The sequence below is a fragment of the Microtus pennsylvanicus genome, chromosome 2, assembly GCF_037038515.1.
Source record: "Microtus pennsylvanicus isolate mMicPen1 chromosome 2, mMicPen1.hap1, whole genome shotgun sequence".
In the NCBI taxonomy this organism is placed as follows: domain Eukaryota; kingdom Metazoa; phylum Chordata; class Mammalia; order Rodentia; family Cricetidae; genus Microtus; species Microtus pennsylvanicus.
In genome coordinates, this window is record NC_134580.1 from 7,753,323 (window position 1) to 7,773,339 (window position 20,017).

At 51.0% G+C, this 20,017-nt stretch overlaps 1 protein-coding gene across 2 annotated transcripts; it reads left to right on the forward strand.

Moving 5' to 3' along the window:
* Positions 1-5,661: 5,661 nt before the first annotated feature.
* Positions 5,662-19,664, forward strand: Dnal4 (dynein axonemal light chain 4). Of its 2 annotated transcripts, XM_075959872.1 has the most exons (4): positions 5,662-5,757; positions 16,000-16,188; positions 17,455-17,538; positions 18,647-19,664. In XM_075959872.1, exons 2-4 carry the CDS (start codon positions 16,120-16,122, stop codon positions 18,809-18,811), a joined length of 318 nt encoding a protein of 105 aa, XP_075815987.1. In that variant the 5' UTR covers positions 5,662-5,757; positions 16,000-16,119; the 3' UTR covers positions 18,812-19,664. The 2 variants fall into 2 exon arrangements, with proteins under 2 accessions (XP_075815987.1, XP_075815988.1); XM_075959873.1 differs by lacking the exon at positions 17,455-17,538.
* The last annotated feature ends 353 nt before the right edge of the window (positions 19,665-20,017 follow it).

The window sequence follows — 20,017 nt, forward strand, 5'->3', positions numbered from 1 at the left end:
GTATTAGATCTGCAGGCCCTGGAGGAGCAGGGAGCTGGCCTTGGCTCTAGGAGTATCATCTGTGGGACCCAGGTATGCAGCAGGTGTTGGGCGGCACTAGCCCCAGCTGTCTGCTCCCACTCAACAGAGCTGGTTCAGCCAGCTTAGCTAGTCCAAGGTCAAGGGGCTCGCTGACAGCCTCAGAGCTGCAGTGAGGGGCAGTATCCCCTCTTCTGAGAAGCCTAGGACAAGGACTTGACCTCTGACCTCCCATTTCTCACCTGTAGGACAGAACACCTGCCATGCTGCCGAAAAGGGGCAGAAGGCAAAGCTGGAGACAAGGAGGGTTTAGAGGTGTCTGTCTCGGCACAGTCTCCAGGATGCCGTGCATAGGTTGTGCTGCTGAAGGTGATGTTTTAGCCTCTGTGTGTGGGGGTGTGTGTGTGTTATGGTTTAGACAGGGTCTCTCTATGTAGCCCTAGCTGTCCTGGAACTCACTTTGTAGATCAGGTTAGCTTCAAACTCACAGAGATCCACCTGCCTCTGCCTCCCAAGTGCTGGGATTAAAAGCGTGTGCCACCACTGCCTGGCTTGTGTTCCTTTTTAAGAGTCGGTTTCACTGTGTAATTCTGGCTGAAACTCTCTGTGATTAAAGGCATATTCCTTGGGGCTCAGCTGCCGCAGTATATTTAGCCTGCAGTCCAGACTTCCTCCATCTTCCCAGCCCTACAACTTCTCAGGCCTCACTCAGTGTCTCCCTTTGCTCATCACAATCTGGACATGCTGGGCATCCCGCTGGTCCCCAACATGTGCCAGACAGGAAATGCACACATGCATCTCTTTGGGTCTGAACTGCTCCTTCTCCTCGTTTCCCCACAGACTCACCTTAGCTTGCCACTTAAATCTCATTTGTTACACAACACTCACAGAAATCTTGCTGACCACTGGGCTGATTGGTTACCTGGCCATTCTGTCTTTGGCCTGCCATTTCATGTATCAGATCTAGGAACTTTCCACTCAGCCTGGAGCTAAATGTGCACCTGCTCAGGGGTCCTCTTTCCTGGTGGCCTCGTCATGTACCTCTCTTTGTAAACACCTTATTGTGGGCCACCCAGAGTGCCCTACTGAATGTGCATCTCCTCCAGAGCAAAGAAACTGGATTTACCTTTTTCGCTGTTATATATACACCTCACTTGGAGCAGATGAGGTGCTTACTAACACACATTAACTGGACACTAGCAACTGATAAACGCCGAGTGCTCGCTCTGTGCCAAGCGCTCGCTGCTCTCAGCACTTGGCATATATTAGCTTATTCTACCCAACAAGGTAGAATTCTAGACGGGACACACCCTTTAGTCAACCTCTGACACTGGAATTAACCACCTGAGATAATCCACTTCCAAAAAGATAGGGTTTGTTTTGCCTCTCGGAAGTCCTAGTCCATGGATTGGCTCCACTGTTTCAAATCCAGGGTGGCACATGATGGCAGGAGTGTGTGAGAAATAAAACCACTCACCTCATGGCCAGGGAGGAAGAGGAAAAGGACAGGCCCCACAGTTCCTTTTAAGGATATGTCACCGATGACCTAAGGGCCTCCTATTAAGGCCCTACCAGTCAAAAGTTCCACAGTCTCCCAATAGTGCCAAGCTGGGATCACACCTTAAACACACGGGCCTCTGGGAGACATTCATCTTCTAAACACACAAACGCTGCATGAGGTAGTGTGTGTGTGTGTGTGTGTGTGTGTGTGTGTGTGTGTGTGTGTGACTTAAGGCTCCCTTTGTTCCTTCAGGGACATCAAAACACATGTTGAAGAAACCAAGACAGGACATCCTTTGTAGACTCTCACTAAGAAAATGCAGAGACATCAAACACACATCACCCAGTAAGGCACCAGGCCAAAGTTGATAAAGGTCCCAGAGGGACACTGATAAAGAAGCATATGGGATTGCTCTATCTTTTAAGGTTTATTTTTATTTTTTATTTATGTATATTTGGGGGTGTGGAGATGTGTGGAGGGGTGTGTGCATGTGCACGATTCCCTGGAGTTGAAGTTGCAGGCAGTTGTGAGCCACCGTGTGGGTACCGGGAATTGAATTTGGGTCCTCTGGGAGAGCAGCCATCTTTCCAGCTTTGCCTTTTTATTTTTTATTTTTTTCTGAGACGGGGTTTCTCTGTGTAACTGGCTGTTTTAGAACTCACTTTGTAGACCAGGCTGGCCTGGAACTTGCAGAGATCCACCTGTCTCTGCCTCCTGAGTGCTGGGATTAAAGGTGTGCACCCCCATGCCCAGCATGTTGTTTTTTACAACTGATTGGGAAAAGGAAGGGAAACAGCCTCCCCTGAGACCTAAAAGGAATGCAGCCCTAGGGACACCTTGGTTTTAACCCCGTGAGAACCATTTCGGACCTCCAGAGCTAGCGATGATAGATTTGTGCTCTCAAGTCCCCAAACTCGTCGTAATTTGTTACAGTGGCAGCAGAAAAGTAATTAATATACTAATTCATAATATGCTCAGACAAAAAGCCAGTCTCAAAGACTCCAGAAACTCATACTGAGAATGAAAGCAGAGCTATAAATGATTACAAATGCTTGTAAACGATGCGATACACTTTCTGATTTTTCTTTTTTTATATTTGAGTCAGGGTCTTACTTTGTAGCTGCTGATAGGTTTTCTGTACCTTGATAACAGGAGGTTGCTCTGCCAGTGCAGTAAATCAGATCAAGTCAAATTTTAAAAAGTTTAAGAATAGGTTTAGTTGAGTAAAGTAACTCCCCAGGTGAGTTCTCCAGTCCCAGAGATCAAGACTGGAGAAGCCACAAGCCTGAACTAAAAGCAGGGAGATTATATAGCCTGTAGGTGAGGGGTGGTGACGTGCCTGCCACAAGCTAGGTTTGTGCCCAAGTGTGGTCAAACACTGGAATACCTAGGCAGGGGCGTGGGCTGCTGGCGCTGACAGGGGAGGAAAGTAAAAGATAAGAACAATCAAGAGCTAGGACAAGGGTGAAGGGAACTGTGGGCGTGGCTAAGAGCCCCTCAGTCCTAAAAGAGCCCTTCTCAACGGGGGCTCATATCAGGAGCGCTGCTTCCTGGAAGGACATTTTCAGGGTACACATTGCCCACTTACAATCCCAGGAAGTACTGGAATTACAACCCCAGGAAGTACTGGAACTACAACCCCAGGAAGTACTGGAACTACAATCCCAGGAAGTACTGGAACTCTGCTCAATGTGGAAGCAGTGAGAGAGCATTGAAGTGTGATTGTTGTCAGTGTGACTAAATACGGGCAGAAGCAGTTTAAGGAAGGAAGTGCAGCCCAGCACTGTGGCCCAAGTCTTTAATCCCAGCACTCGGGAGGCAGAGACACAGAAAAACCCTGTCTCACTGGGCAGTGGGGGCGCAAGTTTTTAATCCCAGCATTAGGGAGACAGAGACAGGAGGATCTCTGCAAGTTCGAGGTCAGCCTAGCTCTGTAGACCAGGCTAGTTCCAGGAAAACCAGGGCTGTTACATAGAGAAATCCTGTCTCACCCCGCCCCCCCAAAAAAAGAAAAAAGGAAAAAAGAAAAGAAAAGAAAAACCCTGACTCCAAAAGAAAGGAAGGGAGGGAGGGAGGGAGGAAGGAGTGTCTCTTCTAGCTCATCATCTGGAAGTATAGTCCATTATGATAGGGAAAACATGGCTCCCTTACATCTTGGTGACTCCTATAGCAGAGAGGAGAACCGGAAGCAGGGCAGGGCTATAACCCTCAGGCCTGCTCCCCAGCTGCCTGCCAGCTAGGTCTGATATCCCAAAATTCTACAACCGAACAGTGCTACCATCTGGAGATCAAAGGCAAAAACCACAAGCCTATGGGGGCATTTCACATCCAAACCGTAACAGCTTGTCAGAAGCACAGTTAAGTTAAGGAGCAAGGCAAGAGCCTAAGACAGAAGCCAAATTAATTGGAGACCTGGGGGACACAAGAGTGTGAGGTGCCCTGGTAGCCAGTGGCTCTCACTGTTAGTGTGTACAGGGCACACTAAGCAATGCTCCTGCCTCTCCCCATCCCATTGCAGGAGACCCTGGAGCCTGCATTGCAAAGCGATCTTCTGTGGTGGAGAATTGTGTGAGGATTCTTGTGGTTGGTGCGGCCAGCAGGGAAGATGGGTCCCTGTGAAACAGAGACTAAGAAAGTCTACCGGTTTCCGCTTCTCAGAAGGTCACTGCTAACCACAAGAGAGGAAATTTCCGCGGCATTGTGGGAGTGGAAGCCAGATTGCGGTGGGCAGAAGAATGAAAGGGAGGTGAGAGAGAGAAGATGGCAAACACGGACCCCTTTTGGGAGACGTTTGTATGGGAGACAGAAAGAGCATCCTCCCCCTCAAAGGCTGCCCGTCGTCTCAAGAGAAAGTTAGAAAAGAGAATGAAGGAAATTTGGAGGCTGAGTAAGACTTTCCACAGATCCTCAGAACTTTTCAGGAAGACAAGCTGGGGCTGGCACAAGCAGCAGAATCCACACTGTCAAGTCTCAAAACAGTCCTGGTGTGTCTGCTCTCAGCCTACAAGGTCAGGTTAGGGTTAGTGCAGCGTTCCAGATCAAAACTTGCTATCGCCTTCCTGGAAGCTTCCCACCAATGACGGTGCTCCATGTTAACCTCACACCAGGAGGCGGTTATGTATCAAACCCCTCCGTCTACTACCCTACTTCCCTCTGTGTCTTCACACACCACATTGGCTCTGCACCCAGGCCTCCTAGAGCCACTGCCTATTCCCAGGCAACTTATTGTCCCACTCTCATGAGCCTTCTGGTCATCTTGGGCTCTGCCCACTTAGGTGCCACACTTAGAAGAGCCAGTATCCTGCCCTCCATCTATGCTATAGAAGCGTGTGGAATAGAAGATTCTATATCCATTTCTTCTCGTGGTTCTCTTCCTGCTGGACTGTGGCTTCCCCGGAATCAGCACCTTCTAGCCAGGGCTGAGCCTCCTGTAAATGACCGGAGACCTTACAGTGGAGCTTCACTAATGAGCACGTTAAAGTGTAGAGTAAATGTTTAAATTATGGGGTATCCCGCTGACCCTTTAATCCATTCTTCTTCCTCGTCACCTTCCTCTCACCCAGCTGCACTAACACTTTTTGGTCATTTCCTCCCTAGAAGAATCAGAAGCAGTCACAGCTGCATCTGATGATCCAGACCCTAGGGCAAGATGACTCTGGAGGGTGTGCCCAAGGGAAGGAAAGAGGACCTGGGATCCTTCTTCGGGGCTATTCCTTGATTCTCTCCTTCCGTTTCTCAAGTTCTACGTATCAGTTCAGACAGGATTACGGATGCTGTTACCTGAAACTACTTTGTTGAGCCTCAATGAGGCAGTTCCTGAAAAGCATTATATAAATTCTGGTTGTTATCAGGTTCTTGAGGTCCTTGTAAAATAGAAGATCAGCGTCACGACACCAACAAACTGCATTTGTCATTTCCAATGACGAAAACTCACAGGGCAATATAGCTTTGCGAAACCTGTTTCTTTCCAAGGACAGCTCCGGCATACTTAAGACGACTATAAGCGAGGCCCCGCCTCCCCGGCCTCTAAGCCACGCCCCTCGAGTGAGCGCCGGTCTCCTAGGGCCCTCCGGAGTTAATTGGCACTTCTCTACACCAATAATAAGTGAAATTACTGTCAACGTCCGGCGAGGGGATGGGACTTCCGTGCTGGTTGCTAAGACACTCTTGTTCGCTCCTTGACAACCCTGGCGGGGGTGCGCTGGCAGCGGCCTCGGCTCCGGCCCCCGCGGGAGCAGGTGAGGCCGCCAGAGTGCGACGGGCAGCGCGGTGGGGAGGGCTGACCCGGAGGGATGGAGGGAGGACGCGCCGGGCGGACGAGGCCTGGCCCAGCGCGAGGCCCTGCCTTGATCCCCAGCCTGCGGTTCCCGGCCCAGGACCTCCCCTTGTCCCACATAGAGGACCGCGGAGCTCGACAGTGACATTGTGCCCTCCCACCCTCACTGTGCAGGCCGCTTCTGCTCACCCACCCTGGGCCCTGTCTAGCTCCGTGCCCTCGTATCCGTCCTGTTCTGGCTCCCGTAGCGCCTTGTCCTCGCGCCACCCCGCGGCTGGCTGGTGGTCACAAGCGCCTTGTCCTAGATCACTTGGTTTGGAGATTTGGCGACGTCCTGGGACTCTGGGCTGACTATTGCCCGTTGGTGGGCGGGACTCAGTTTCCCCATCTATGAAGGAGACATTAGGTTGAGTCGTCGCAAAGGCCTTTTGGACTCGGACTTCCTGAGATGATGTTCTTGGACTCAAGTGTCAACTCCCCGGAGGATGTGTTCTCCCCTTTTGTGTAATGCAAAGAACTTGGCAAACCGAAGTTGGATTCCCACTTGTACGAATCCTGGCAAGTTACCTGAGATCACTCTGGGCGCCAGTCGATAGATCTGTAATCTAAAGCTGTTGTTATTCCAAAGCCCATCTCCTTTGTACAAAGGGCCCAGTCAGTGCAGATTCAGTACTTGCTAGCTTTCTTTTCTTCTGTGTTCCTGTGTGTACACATTCATGTGAAGGCCAGGGGTGAACACTTGGTGTCTTACTCAGTCACTCTCCACCTTATATAATTTTTTCTTTCTTTTTGTTTGTTTGTTTTCGGGATCGGGTTTCTCTGTGTAACAGCCCTGGCTGTCCTGGAACTCACTTTGTAGACCAGGCTGGCCTTGAACTCACAGACATCCGTCTGCCCCTGCCTGCAGTGCTGGAATTAAAGTGTGTGCACCACAGCCACCTGCCTCTCTCCACCTTATTTTTTGAGGCAGGGTCTCTCATTGATACTCAGTATTGGGCTAGACAGCTAATGGTCTCTAAGGATCCTTCCAGTTGCCTCTCCAATGCTGGGATCATAGGCACGGTTGCCACACGCAGCTTTTACACAGTGCTGGGAAGAGAACCCAGGCATTCCTGTAGCAAGCGTTTTACAAACGGACCCATCTTCCCAGCCCCCCAGTTTCCTTCCTTTGTCTCTTACTACCTCACACTTTCCCTCCTGGGAGGAACCCAGAGAGATTTCCTGGGGAACCACTGAGTACCCACGGTCTGCAGATGAACTTCACATATGCTCTCCAGCTTTGATCTCTTCCCTGCACTCTGTGGCTGGAGATTCTTGGCAGGGGCGGAGAAAACTGGAAGAGGTTGATGTGGCGATGTGAGAGTTGGACTCATAGCTTCCCTTTCCCAACCATCCTTGATTCCGTCATCTCGTACTCCTGATCAGATGTCTCCATTTACATTTTGCCAGCTGCTAAAATCAAGCTGGTCTGCTTCTCTGCCTGTCCATCTGGTCTACCTGGCTTTCTCCATGCTCTGCCAGGCCTGCTTAACTTAGTTGAACTGAGTTATCAAATTGTCTTGATTCTGTCTCCATGGGGATTTCACATCCTTTCTGTTCCCGAGGCTGCCATCCTGGTCTAGGTCTTTAATACCTGTCATAGGGGTTATCGCTGTAGCTTCCTAACTGCTGCCCCTAACAACCCAAGTCACCACTGTGCGACCAGCCTCTAGGAAAGCTCCACGAAGCTAGGCACTACAGTAGTGCATCCTGCAGTCCTAGTGTTTGGGAGGCCTCAGCAGTTCAAGGTCATCCTCGGTTGCTCAGTGAGTTCAAAGCCAGCCTGTGTTACGTGAAAGCCCATCTCAATAAACAAAACCCACACTTTTTATGCCTGGGTTTTAGGGCCCTCTGCACTTCCACAGCCCAGACTAGCCCTTTTGTTCCCTTCTCAACTGTGCTCTGTCACCAGTCCCAGGAAACCTTGAACTTTCTCTAGAAACCTGTGCATTGCCTCTCTGCCTGGAGAGCCTCCCCATGCCTGCTTGGCCGGATTCTCTCTCGCCAGTGCTAATGTCTGTGCTGCCCTTCACTCTGAGCTCCTCTGTGCTCCCCTTCACTCTGAGCTCCTCTGTGCTCCCCTTCACTCTGAGCTCCTCTGTGCTCCCCTTCACTCTGAGCTCCTCTGTGTTGCCCTTCACTCTGAGCTCCTCTGTGCTCCCCTTCACTCTGAGCTCCTCTGTGCTCCCCTTCACTCTGAGCTCCTCTGTGCTCCCCTTCACTCTGAGCTCCTCTCAATGCCCTCCCTTCCCCCTCCCAGTTCTCTTCCTCCTCTTTCATGTCTTTCTGCCGTGGATCATAACTCCTGGGTCAGTTTTCACATGTGCTGGAAACCCATGATGGCCGTGCTGCTTCTTGCTTAGTTGTGGAGGTGTCAAAAAGCATAGTCTTGAAGTCGTGTGTACTTGGGGTGAGACCGGGTGGGACCCAGCCCTCACCTCTCAGCTGGGTGGAAAGTCACTCTGCTTTGCTCAGGCCATATGCTCATTGGTAACAGGGGGAATAGTACCTGTCTGACAGGGTTTTTTTTGGGTGGGGTATGAATTTTTGAGAGCCTGTACGTAGAATTTCTCTCTTGGTCTCTGGCTGAAGATGAGTAATAAGTAAATATATGTTTTCAAAATGTTGTGCGGGTGTATACAGGTTCATGTTTGGGAGTGCCTGTTTGTACATGTATATGGAGGCCAGAGATGGATGACATGTATTTTTCTCAATCACTCTCCACCTGGATTGCAGGCACACAACAGAGCATCCAGCCACCTCTGGGTGTGTGCACTTGTGAGTGAGGGGAAAGAGGGTGTGCGCATGCACATGCACCCCCAGTGTGGTGTGGAAGTCAAAGGACAATTTTTGGGAGCTGTGTCTCTTTCCACTCGGGTTCCGAGGATTTCACTCAAGTTGCCAGGACTGATTAGCAAGCACCTTTACCCATGGAGCATCCCTGCAGCGTTGCCAGCTTTTCCTGTAGGTGCTGGGGCTCTGAACACAAGTCCTCAAGCTGCTGCAGCAGACCACGCTGAGCCGTCCCAGCTCCAGTGTTGAGTATTATTGGATGGCTGTGAAAGGACCTCTCCCCTCCCATAGGGGGGGAAACATAATTTAATTCCATTTTGGTTATTTTTTGGACTTGTGCCGTGTGCCCGACTGCTCATTCTGGGACAGCAAAGGAGACTGAAGTCCCTGAGCTCAGGGTCTCTGGACTCACGACACATGGTGGAGTCGTGATCACTTGTAAGGTGTAAAGGCTGATTAGCAATTGTCAGTGGTTTCCTAGGAGATAAACCAGAGCTGCCTGTAATTCGAGCCTGTGATAATGTCACTTTTAATTCCTTACACTCAAATCTGTTGTGCTGAGTGCGGAAGAAGTGGGGAGGGAGCCTACGTAACCCGTGCTGTGGGCAGCTGTCCTCATGCTGTGGCTACCATGATTATGACTTTTCATTACTTGTCTCTTAACAAAAATGTTTGGGATTGCCTCTAAAATTGGGTATGTCCATGGGGGTGTACTATGTGAGTCACTGTCGTTTAGCACGAGGTATTGGACAAAGAAAATGTTGAGTCGCCTAGCTCAACAAGTCAACAGATGTCTCTCTTAATTCCACCTCACCCCCTCTCCATGATCAAAGCATAAAGAAGTTTTTGCTGGACTTCAGTGTAATTGAGAATAAGCAAAGACCTTTTAAAGCAAACGAGACAGCTTCTGTACGTGTAGTCCTCTTTTTTTATTTATTTATTTTTTTATTTTTTGGTTTTTCGAGACAGGGTTTCTCTGTGGCTTTGGAGCCTGTCCTGGAACTAGCTCTGTAGACCAGGCTGGTCTCGAACTCACAGAGATCCGCCTGCCTCTGCCTCCCGAGTGCTGGGATTAAAGGCGTGCGCCACCACCGCCCGGCTGTGTAGTCCTCTTTTTAAGGACTGCAGTTATCCCAGCTAACTGTCAACCCATCTCTTATGTAGAGCAGATGATGGCCTGCCTACCTCCATCCCTCGCCCCTTCCTTCCTTCCTTCTTTCCTTCCTTCCTTCCTTCCTTCCTTCCTTCCTTCCTTTTTTTCTTAAGTGAACATTTCTTAAGACGAAGTCTCATGCTAGCCAGTGGTGGTGGCAGTGGCAGCACACACCTTTAATCCTAGAAGATAGAGGCAGAGGCAGGTGGATCTCTATGAGTTTAAGGCCAGCCTAGTCTACAGAGTGAGTTCCAGAACAGCCAATGTTACTCAGAAAAAACCCTGTCTTGGATAAAACCAAGGGGTTGGGGGCAGGGAAAGACAAGGTCTCACTCTGTTGCCTTGTTTGATCTGAAACCCATTGTGCAGGCCAGACTGGCTTCTAAGTGCTGGGATTACAGGCATGTGCCACTACACCCAGCAAGATGATGGATTTCTGATGCCCTTACAGTCAAATTGGAGAATGGCAGCCCTGGGTTTGTTTTCACTCTAGCCTGACCTGGGTAACACAGGCCTTTAGGGAACCCGATCTCACTGCTCGTGTCCCTGAACCCTTCTCCTCCTCATCTTGTCAGCTTTGTTGTTTGTTTCCAGAGGCAGAGGGTCAACATGTCAAAAACAGGGATGTGATGACCAAGGTACACAGTGCATGTCCCATGTCCCTGGTGTGGCTGTATGGGAGGCACAGAGAAACCACAGGTTTACCAAACAGAGCTACTTGTAGGTATTTCTTGTGCAAGCATAAACCTGATTGCCCACAATTTAAAGCATATGTTGTTTTTAATGTGTCAGATTTTCTCACTATCAATGGTCAAATTAATAATCTGCATAAAGAGATAAATAAAATCTCAAGTGACCTTTGAATAGCCGTCCTGGTTAAAATGACTTTCCCCTTTCTTTGGTCCTCTGTGAGCTGTTCTTACAATTCTCTTATACTTGCTGTACTAGAAGAGCAATGCAGGCAAGGTGTTCAACCTTGGCCTCTAGTACAGACACAATTTTCTCCTTAAAACCTAAAAGAGGAGGAGATGTGGGAAGCACAGAGGTCTTCGTGCTCACAAATGAGCATAAGGGGAAACTGGGATTTTAAACACACAGGGTTGCTTCTTCAAAGAAAGGGATGCAAACTTAGTATCCTACCCAAAAGGCTGGGAGCAGATGTGGCTAATAGCCTGGGGACCTTCACGCTATCTGTGTGGCAGAGACCACACTGCATCCTCCCCAAGACACTTATCATGAGCTTGTCTTTCTGGAAGACATCCCATGTGCTTTGCAGAGAGTTTTGATATAGTCATGTCTTAAGCTTTGTTGTACACATGGGATTGAGTTAAATTATGACCAGGAAAATCTCACTGTCTGTGCTGTCCTCAAATATACCTAAAATATACCACTTCAGGTCAGACTCGAGAAGTTTGAACCAACACCCGGTACTTAGTTATATTGAACCTAAGTACTTTCTTACCTCCTGCAGATCATTACTCTGCTGGCCGGGGTGCTTGCAGAGACCCCCAAATGGGGAGAGGCAGGAGGCAGGCACAGATAGGTGACTGAGCTGATGCCAATATTGAAATTATTTCTTCCAAGGAATAAAGCATGATAAAGTCGAGAGGATGGATCTGGACTCAGATCCTGGCTCTGCAAATGCTGGCTGTTCACTCTTGGGCCAGCTACCAAGCCTTCCTGAGCACTAGGTGCCTGATTCTCCCCCTCCCCTAAGAGCTGGAAGCCAGTTCACTGGGGAGCTCCTTTAGTGTTGAGATGAAGCAATGAATATGAAGGTGAAGGTAGAATGTAGTCACGCCCCGACCACCATTGGCCAACCCAGGTTTCGCTGATGTCCTCGTGACTCTCTTCCTCCAGTGCTGAAGTCGAGGCTGACCCGCAGTGCGAATGGGGAAACGATAGTGTGTGACCCAGATGCTTAAATACATGATTGGCTCCTATGAAGAAAGATAGCAAAGTTCCTCTTCCTGACACCCCAGAAACAGGTGCTGATCCTTACTGGGAGGTAGAGCCTGCTCGGCCCACTTCCAGATTCAAAGTTGAGGCTTAGGGGCAGGAGTAGTAGCCAGGATCAGAACAGATGTGAATTCAGACCCACCCGAAGAGTGTCTTTGGAAAGACCATGACACACTCCAAAAGGGTCCTGCAGTCTCTTGGTTATGTAGTGGGTTATAAGACTAAGGGCCAAACATGTTCCAAGATTAAGTGTCAGCACATAAGCACATGCACACAGGTACATATATGCATGTGTGCTCATTCACGCGCACACGCACAACCTCCCCCCCCCATACATACATAGGCATGCTCATACACAGTTGGTAGATGCTTTTGACTTTACTTCCCAGAGACCATGTATTTTCCCCAAACCTCCCCCACACTCTAACCCTCTTAAAGATTCTCCTCAAATACTTAAGAAACAAAGTAACAACAACAACAAAAAGAAACAAAGAAACAAAGTACCAAACGGTGACTTGTTCTCCTTTCACAGCGAGCAAGACCTTCCAGACAGGCACACTGGCTTTGAAAGGCAATGGGGCAGCCCTGTGTGTACCTTTTGAATGGGGCTATGAAGAGCACTAAAGGAATTCTAGAGGGAGAGCCAGTTCATGCTGGGCCAGGTGCTGACCGTGGCACACTTACATTATTAAAAAGTGTGGTTTGGTCGGAGGAGCCTCTCTCAGGCACATGCTCATTCACATGGGAGATTGGTAAAGTTATTAGAGCCCCAGTTGTGCTATTTTAGGTAGCACCCGTTTAGCAGGGTGCGCTAATCATGGCCGAATGAGTGCAGCTGCACCAGAATGATACGGGGTCATAAAACTGCCTTCCCTTTCTGTGTGGAAGCCGCCATCTACAACACTTCCTCTTCCACTCTAAGTCTTCCCTGTTTGGGACTGCTGGGAGAACAGGAGGGGATCAGGAACGCTCGTGTGTTCGTGGACCATGGTCCAGAGCATACGTGGTTGAATAACGCTGGCTGGGTCCTGGCCGGAGGGACCGCACTCCTAAAGAACAGAACATCGGGAAGTACAGGGCACTGGGGCTCATACCACTCAGACAATGCTGTGTTAGTCTGCCAAGAATGAGGAAGCCATCTTCAAGAAGCCCAGGCCTGGCTGTGACCCCTTATTCATGGCTCCAAAGCCGAGGAAGTAGGCAGAAGTCTGTTGTAATGTAGAAAAGCAGTGTGCGAGAGAAATGTCATGCGACAGAGATCAGGTGGAGGGGTTTTTTATTGGGGGAAAGTGAATGGGAAATGAGGGGAGGGGAGAGGGGAGACTGGCCTCTGGGGACAGGAGTGGCAGAAGAAAGAGAAAGAGACAGGCAGACAGAGAAAGGGGGGAGATGAGAGGTGGGCAGGGCCCTTTTATTGTTTTTGTTTTTGTTTTTTTGTTTGTTTGTTTGTTTGTTTTTTGAGACAGGGTTTCTCTGTGGTTTTGGAGCCTGTCCTGGAACTAGCTCTTGTAGACCAGGCTGGTCTCGAACTCAGCGATCTGCCTGCCTCTGCCTCCCAAGTGCTGGGATTAAAGGTGTGCGCCACCACCGCCCGGCTTGCAGGGCCCTTTTAAAGGGGAACGTGGTGAATGTGCACAGGAGGTGCTCTTAGTGGCTACAGCTGAGGATGTATACCCCAAGGTCAGGCCAGCACAGATGCCTGAATACTAAGAAATGTTACCTACCCCTGGCATCTAGACCTCAGTGTTTCATTGATTTGTTGACTTATGTATCCATTTTGCAGCTTTAGGGACAGAACTCAAGACCTTGCACCTGCTAAGCAAGTGCTTTTTCCCTTAGTCGCCCCTGCAGCGCCTGTCTGACTTGGCATCCTCCACTCCATGCGCGGCTCCCTGGAACTATCCTAGGCCTTTCTCCCTCTTCATTCCTGAAGAGCAACTCTGGTAGCCTATCAAGTTCTGTGACCTCCCACAGATTCTGTTTTGAGGCCAATATAGATATGATTGCCTTGAGGTTGGTGTGCACCACGGGTTCTGTGTTCCCTCCTGTCCCCTCCTGGCAGCCTTTCTTAACTCTAAAGATGAATCAACTTGAGTTGAAACACTTAAGTGGAAGATGCTGGAGCAGCTGCTTCCACACTTTAAGTCGTTCCCACTTGGGATTCTCGGAGGTAAACAAAGTGGAAAGCCCTGGCACCCCCTGCCATACCGCCTTGGTGAAGGTGGCTGAGGAGGCAATAGCATGGTGTTACTAAAGCTAAGAACACAGGATGGGCTGGGCGACAGGCTTTCGCACTAGTGAGCAGAGATGAATGGCCCTTTGGATTTTGAGGAACAAGAAACCTGACCAGAAAGTGCAGTGAGACTGTGCTTGGTAAACAGCCAGCACATATGTAGAGACAAACAAAACCCGCTGAAACCCAAGTTGTACAAATGCCCAGACTTAGAAGATAAGTGGAGCCATCTGTCCTCTGGGGAATCAGAAAACACCAGTTTCGTGGAGTGGTGGAGTCCGTGCCAAGCTTTGAGCCTTGCCTGAGGATGCCCACCAATGGTGTGGCCCTGGGGTGGCTGCAGCATCAGGGAGGGTGTGATCTAGGAGCACAGTGCAGCCTGGAAAGAGTATCCAGAAAGCTCAGTGCTCAGCCAGGCCAGATGGCAGTCACCCTCGGACGATGAGCACTGGGAGGGGAGGTGCCACACTTGTCAAGTGTGCAGCAAGGGCCCATGTGTGTGCATGAAGTGAGGGAGTGGCTCTAGGGCAATGCTGTAGCCAGTGGCTCTCCTCTCTGCTGAGCTGAGTGACCTCGGGCCAGAGGTTGCAGCTCTTCTGCCACCACACCCAGGCTCTAACTTCTGCCACCATCACCTAAAGTTCTGCATAAAGACTAAGTGCAGGGAATGGGGGCTGGTGCATGGCAGTTAATCCGTATCACCTCCTTTACCACCCGTTGGCCAGGTGCCCTATTCCCAGCTATTTGTAGACTGAAGCAGGAGGATCATTTGAGACCAGAAACTCCAAGCAGGCTTGGAAAACCACTGTCTCATAATCTACATACCTCTTGGTTACTATGCTGACCATCTTGGGGTTCAGTGGCCATGCAGTGAAATTAAGTTTATTATAAATTTAAGAAATGTGGCTGAACCAGGCAGTGGTAGCACACCTTTAATCCCAGCACTCAGGAGGCAGAGGCTGACAGATCTCTGTGAGTTCAAAGCCAGCTTGGTCTACAGAACAAGTTCCTGGACAGCCAGAGTGCTTACACAGAGAAACCCTGTCTTGAAAAACAAAACAAAAAAAAGGAACAACAACAACAAAAAATTCTGCTGTGATGTGTGACCTCATTTGTCAGTGTAAATTGCAGAAAGATTGTCATCACAGTGATTTATACTCATGCATGTCAGGGCCTCTGAGAGAAAGCCCTTTGATTTCATTCTTGGGTGCATGAAACTGGGGTAAAGAAGCATCGTGACTTCTGCAGGGCTGGTGGTCATTTAGGGTGTAGTCCATCTGTTTGTGAAAAGCTCTGCCTGTCATTAGTTGCCTAGATCTGGTGGGAAGGGGCTTGTGTGTATTTAAGAGTCTAGAAACCCCGTCTCAAAAAAACCCTGTCTCATTGAGTCCCCTGTGAGCCAGAGGAAGGAGAGACAGCCACTGACCAGGTAACACCCCACATGCCTGGCTCTGTATGCTGGTCCACATGCCTTGTTTCGTTGAGCTCCCTGCCACGGATGTGGCTCCAGTCACTCATGAGAACTCCTGAACCAGTGCCTGGACCTCCCAGCTCCTGGACCAGCTAGACAGGATCTGGTAGCTCTGGGGAGAGTAGGCAGGGACTATCAAGGCACCTAGTGTGCCACGAAAGCTACCACGCAACATTGTTCCTATTCTGCAGATCAGGGTCCTGCAGAAGGGACCCCTCCCTTGGTGACAGGCCCAAATTGTCAGTGGTCACCTGTGCATTTGGCTTCCTTAGTACCAGACAGACTGTCATGGCACTCAGAAACTGTCCTTGCTAATTGGTAGCTGTCGGCTCCATCCCTGGCCTGGCCCACAATCAGTATCTGTCTTGACAATGACAGTGTGTTCTTGCAGCATCTCGGGTTGACTCACCCTCCGTCTGCAGACTTGCTGGCCATTTGGGAAAGGAGGCAGAGGCGTTGAGATGGGGAGGTGTCAGATTGTCACTGAGACATTTCTAATTTGTGATGTGTGGTTTTGAAGCCAACTCTTCCCTCCTGCTTTTCCTGTTCTTTGCAGCACCCCTTGGGGAAAGACATTTTCTGCTCCTGCTAAGTTGGCAAGGCCTGCTTCCCGAGCCTCCTGAGCAGCGTGACTGAACGTCCCACCCTCTCCTCCTGAGGGCACACTGGGAGAATCATGGGAGAGACAGAAGGGAAGAAAGAGGAGGCTGACTATAAGCGGCTGCAGACTTTCCCCCTGGTCAGGGTAAGCCTGGGGAGGGAAGAAAGTGGCCACTAGACCCCACAGTCTGCAAGGGGGTGGAGCTTGCAGTCTGCAGGAAGAGGGCTCTGCTGGCTCCAACCCAAACATCCTACAGTCACAGTGATTCATTCTTTCATCCATTCATTCATTCACCAAGTTAGTTCAGGCCACCTGCTGTCTGCCAAGCATGGTCTAGACACTGTGGAGATGATGGCAAACAAGGCCATGACGGTCCAGCCTGTGCAAAAGGACACAGCAGCAGGCTTTAAGTGCTGCAGAGAAGAGCTGCCACCGAGGCCCGCTCCTGCAAGAAATCAGTTCAGTGACCCTCATCAAGTGAGGTGGTAGGCCTTGCAGGAACCCGAGGAAAGACCTGCCCCTCAGAGAAGCAGGAGGCACAGGAGACTTAGTGGGACAAGTTTGGCATCATCAACTTGGCTGGCTTGAGCCCCTGAGGAGTGGCAGATGGGGGGGGGTCAGAGCGAGGGTGGGGCTAGTCTGTGCAGGCCTGGCTGGCAGCTGTGAGAGAAACCTGGTGAGGAATGTGGATTCTGTCCAGAGGTTCAGAGAGCCGTGAGGGGCAGAAGTTGTAGGTGACATTGTCTGTGTCCTTAGCTAATCACTTTCACTGTAGTTAGGAGAGCCAACCCAGAGGGAGTGCTAAGCCTGCCGGCGCCCGGTGATAGGAGTGGAGGCCAAGCTGCTCACTGGGGATGGGATCTGGGTGGGCCAGAGTCAAGAAAAAGTCCTTGTTCCCAAGAAGAGCAGGTTTGAGGGGAAACTGGGAGATGTTTGAGAAAACCAAGTGCGGTTCACCGGGCGGTGGGACCTGGGAGTCTAGAGCCCCAGGAGGGCGAGAAGATATGGAGCCCTCTCTCCCCTTTGGAAGGCACAGCTGTTGGAAGGACTTGGCTGGAGAGGGAGAGGATGAAGACAGGCCCGAGCGTCCATATGGGAGGAGGAGAAACCTGGCTAACTGCCTGAGAAAAGAACCAAGAGTGGCCCTGCTCTGAAGGAGAGCCCACTTCTCATGCTGGGCTCCTCCCACACATGTTCCTTGGTGGGAACATGGACCCTTGTGCAGAGGGGCAGGGGCCCCAGACCACGCAGTCATACAACACACGCGCTCCGCTCGATAAACCACTACCCAGGACTGGGCAAGGGAAGCCACCTAGTGTCTGTGCCTTAAGCTTAAGACCGAGAGGCTGGCCAGAAAGGCCAGGTCGCGGGCTAAGCCTCTCTCTGTTTGTCACCCTGCCCTGTCTCTAGCACTCGGACATGCCAGAGGAGATGCGAGTGGAGACCATGGAGCTTTGTGTCACAGCCTGTGAGAAATTCTCCAACAACAACGAGGTATTGCCATCAGTGCAGGCGGCCCTCGTGCCTCTGGTGACCCTGTGTGTGATAGAGGGGCTCCAGAGCCCTGTAGCCAGCTCCAGAGTCCTGCCAGGACAAAGCTAGAGCCTTGCTTGGGAGTGGTCACTGTTCTGGAAGGCCAGTGAGAGAAGAGGTCGGTTCTAGCCAGGGTACCAAGGGCCACACCAGCCCCAGAGGGAGGGAAGCCAGCAGGGTCTCATACCACCTCTGTCCCCAGACTCAAGTGGGTTATTGGCTAGGGCATCTTTCTGGGCTCCATCCCAGCCATGAGCAGAGGTCTGCCAGGCATTCATCCATGAATTCATCCATCCATTCCGAAAGGGTGGAGTCCCAGCTCAGCCACAGGTGTTGCTGCGGGTCTTGGGAATATGGCCCCAGGTATCAGCCCAGCAGTGCCATTCATGAGGCTGTGGTGTGCAAGGAAGCAGTGGTATGGCCATATCCAGTCTGCCCCTTCCCTCGCTGTGTTCTCAAGACAAGCCGTTTCTTAGCTCTGAACATGGAGCCCTAGTCTGTAGGCTAGGGGTGGTGGTGCCTCTTTCCTGAGCCACTGAGGTGATGGGGACACGGTGCTCAGTGTTCCTAAACCTCTTCATGCTGAAGGAAGCTTTGGAAAGAGCCTCCATGGGCAGTGGAATGCCATTGCTGTGACTGGGGTCTTCCTGGGACCTGCCACACTTGCTGATCACAGCGTCCCTCAGGGCACCCCTCAGGGCCCATGTTGTACCCTCGCACTTTGTTTTTTCCTCTGGTCTCTACAACAGCCCTGTGCCCTGTTTTACGGGTTCACAGCTGAGGATGTTGGTGCTGGTCTGGAACCCAGAGTGATACAGCCAGCCCTCAGCCCAGGCTTCCTCAAGCCTCCATTTCTTCCTGCTGTCCCCAGTTCCTTCCTGATGAGGTGTCCAGGTGCTGTTCCCATGTCATAGCCCTGCAGGAGGTGCTGCCCAGAGCCATCTGTGCTGATGCTGCAGGCGGGGGCAGCAGCCATTTTCTGCGTAGAGCTCAGAGCCAGGCTTCTCCTTCCTGGTGTGGGAACTGGCTTGTACCTATCACTGCCCCTGACTGGCACCTTTCCTTCCAGAGCGCTGCAAAGATGATCAAGGAGACAATGGACAAGAAGTTTGGCTCCTCCTGGCATGTGGTGATCGGCGAGGGCTTTGGGTTCGAGATCACCCATGAGGTGAAGAACCTCCTGTACCTGTACTTCGGGGGAACCCTGGCTGTGTGTGTGTGGAAGTGCTCCTGACAGCACCTGCAGCTCTCCTGCCTCTCCCCTGGGCTGGGGAGCAGCCCTAGGCAGAGCCTGGCTCCTGCAAGGAGAGTACAGAGTTTTCTTTTGCCCTTGTGTACCAGTTTCCTGAGCCACATCCAGGTGTGAATTTTGTGACATCTCCACTCCCAGGCTCTCCATTGTCTCCCTCTGAGTCCTGACCTGTGGACAGGCTTCTCTGCGTGCATGAGGGGTGGGATTGTGTGACGGGTGAAGGGGGTGAGGTCATGGGATTTTTCTCCTTGGAATGGACTGGTCCCACCCTCCATCCCAGGAGCCCAAAGCCCTTCTGCCCCCAGGACTGCTGGGAAGTATCTCCTCTCATGAGACACAGGACACTTCTCTCCTTGTCATTGGGGAAGAGATTCCCTCTCCCTTCCCCAGCCTAACCCGGAGCTGAACAAACCACCATTTCTTACTGGACCAGCAGTTCATAGCCCTGGCTTTGGCATGAGGATCACACAGTCTTCCTGTCCCCTTCTTTCTCCCAGCCCGGGCCACACATCCATAGCACCTCCATCATATCAGCCGCATGGCTGAGAGCTGGGCCATGGTGCAGAGCGAGTTCTCAAGCTGTTGCTGAACTCCGGTGAGACACCTGGGCCAGGAGTGCGCTCACCATGAGGCCCCCTTAGCAGGGAACCTGGCCTGCCAGGACTTCATCAGGGACCGCATGCTCTTTGTACTTCTTACCTTGCTGGCTTTTCTAGATTCTTTTTGAGTGTGGGGAGAAGGGTTTTAGTAGAAGGGTGAACCATATTTTACACAGCGGTCTTATTTATATAAACGTCTTGGTTTTTACAATTAAAATGACTAAAAGCTAAACTTAGTCTATGGTGTACTGAAGTATCCTGGAAGAAGGGCTCTGGGCTGCGTGTTCAGTTGTAACCGATTTCTATTAGATCCCCTGGACAGTGGTGCAACAAAGACCAGTGCTCCTGGGGGGGGGGGGTTGCTTGTGTGTGTATGTGCACATGTGTGCACACATGCGCAGGCCTGGAGAAGCGGCACCAAAGCCATCTGGGCAGATGTGAGGAGTAGGAACTAGCCCTCCTGGATTAGGTGGGAGAGTTCCTTGGCCCCATTGGGGTTGCTGCCAGAGAGATGGGCAACCCTGTGCATGGGACTGGAAGGGGTGACCAGGTGCGGTGGTGCAGGAGGCATTGAGGGGCTCCAGCCTGG

Coding starts and splice junctions, on each gene's coding strand:
- Dnal4 (XM_075959872.1), top strand. CDS start 16,120: ATGGGAGAGACAGAAGGGAAGAAAGAGGAGGCTGACTATAAGCGGCTG. Junction 16,189..17,454: donor AGACTTTCCCCCTGGTCAGG/GTAAGCCTGGGG, acceptor CCCTGTCTCTAG/CACTCGGACATGCCAGAGGA. Junction 17,539..18,646: donor AATTCTCCAACAACAACGAG/GTATTGCCATCA, acceptor CTTTCCTTCCAG/AGCGCTGCAAAGATGATCAA.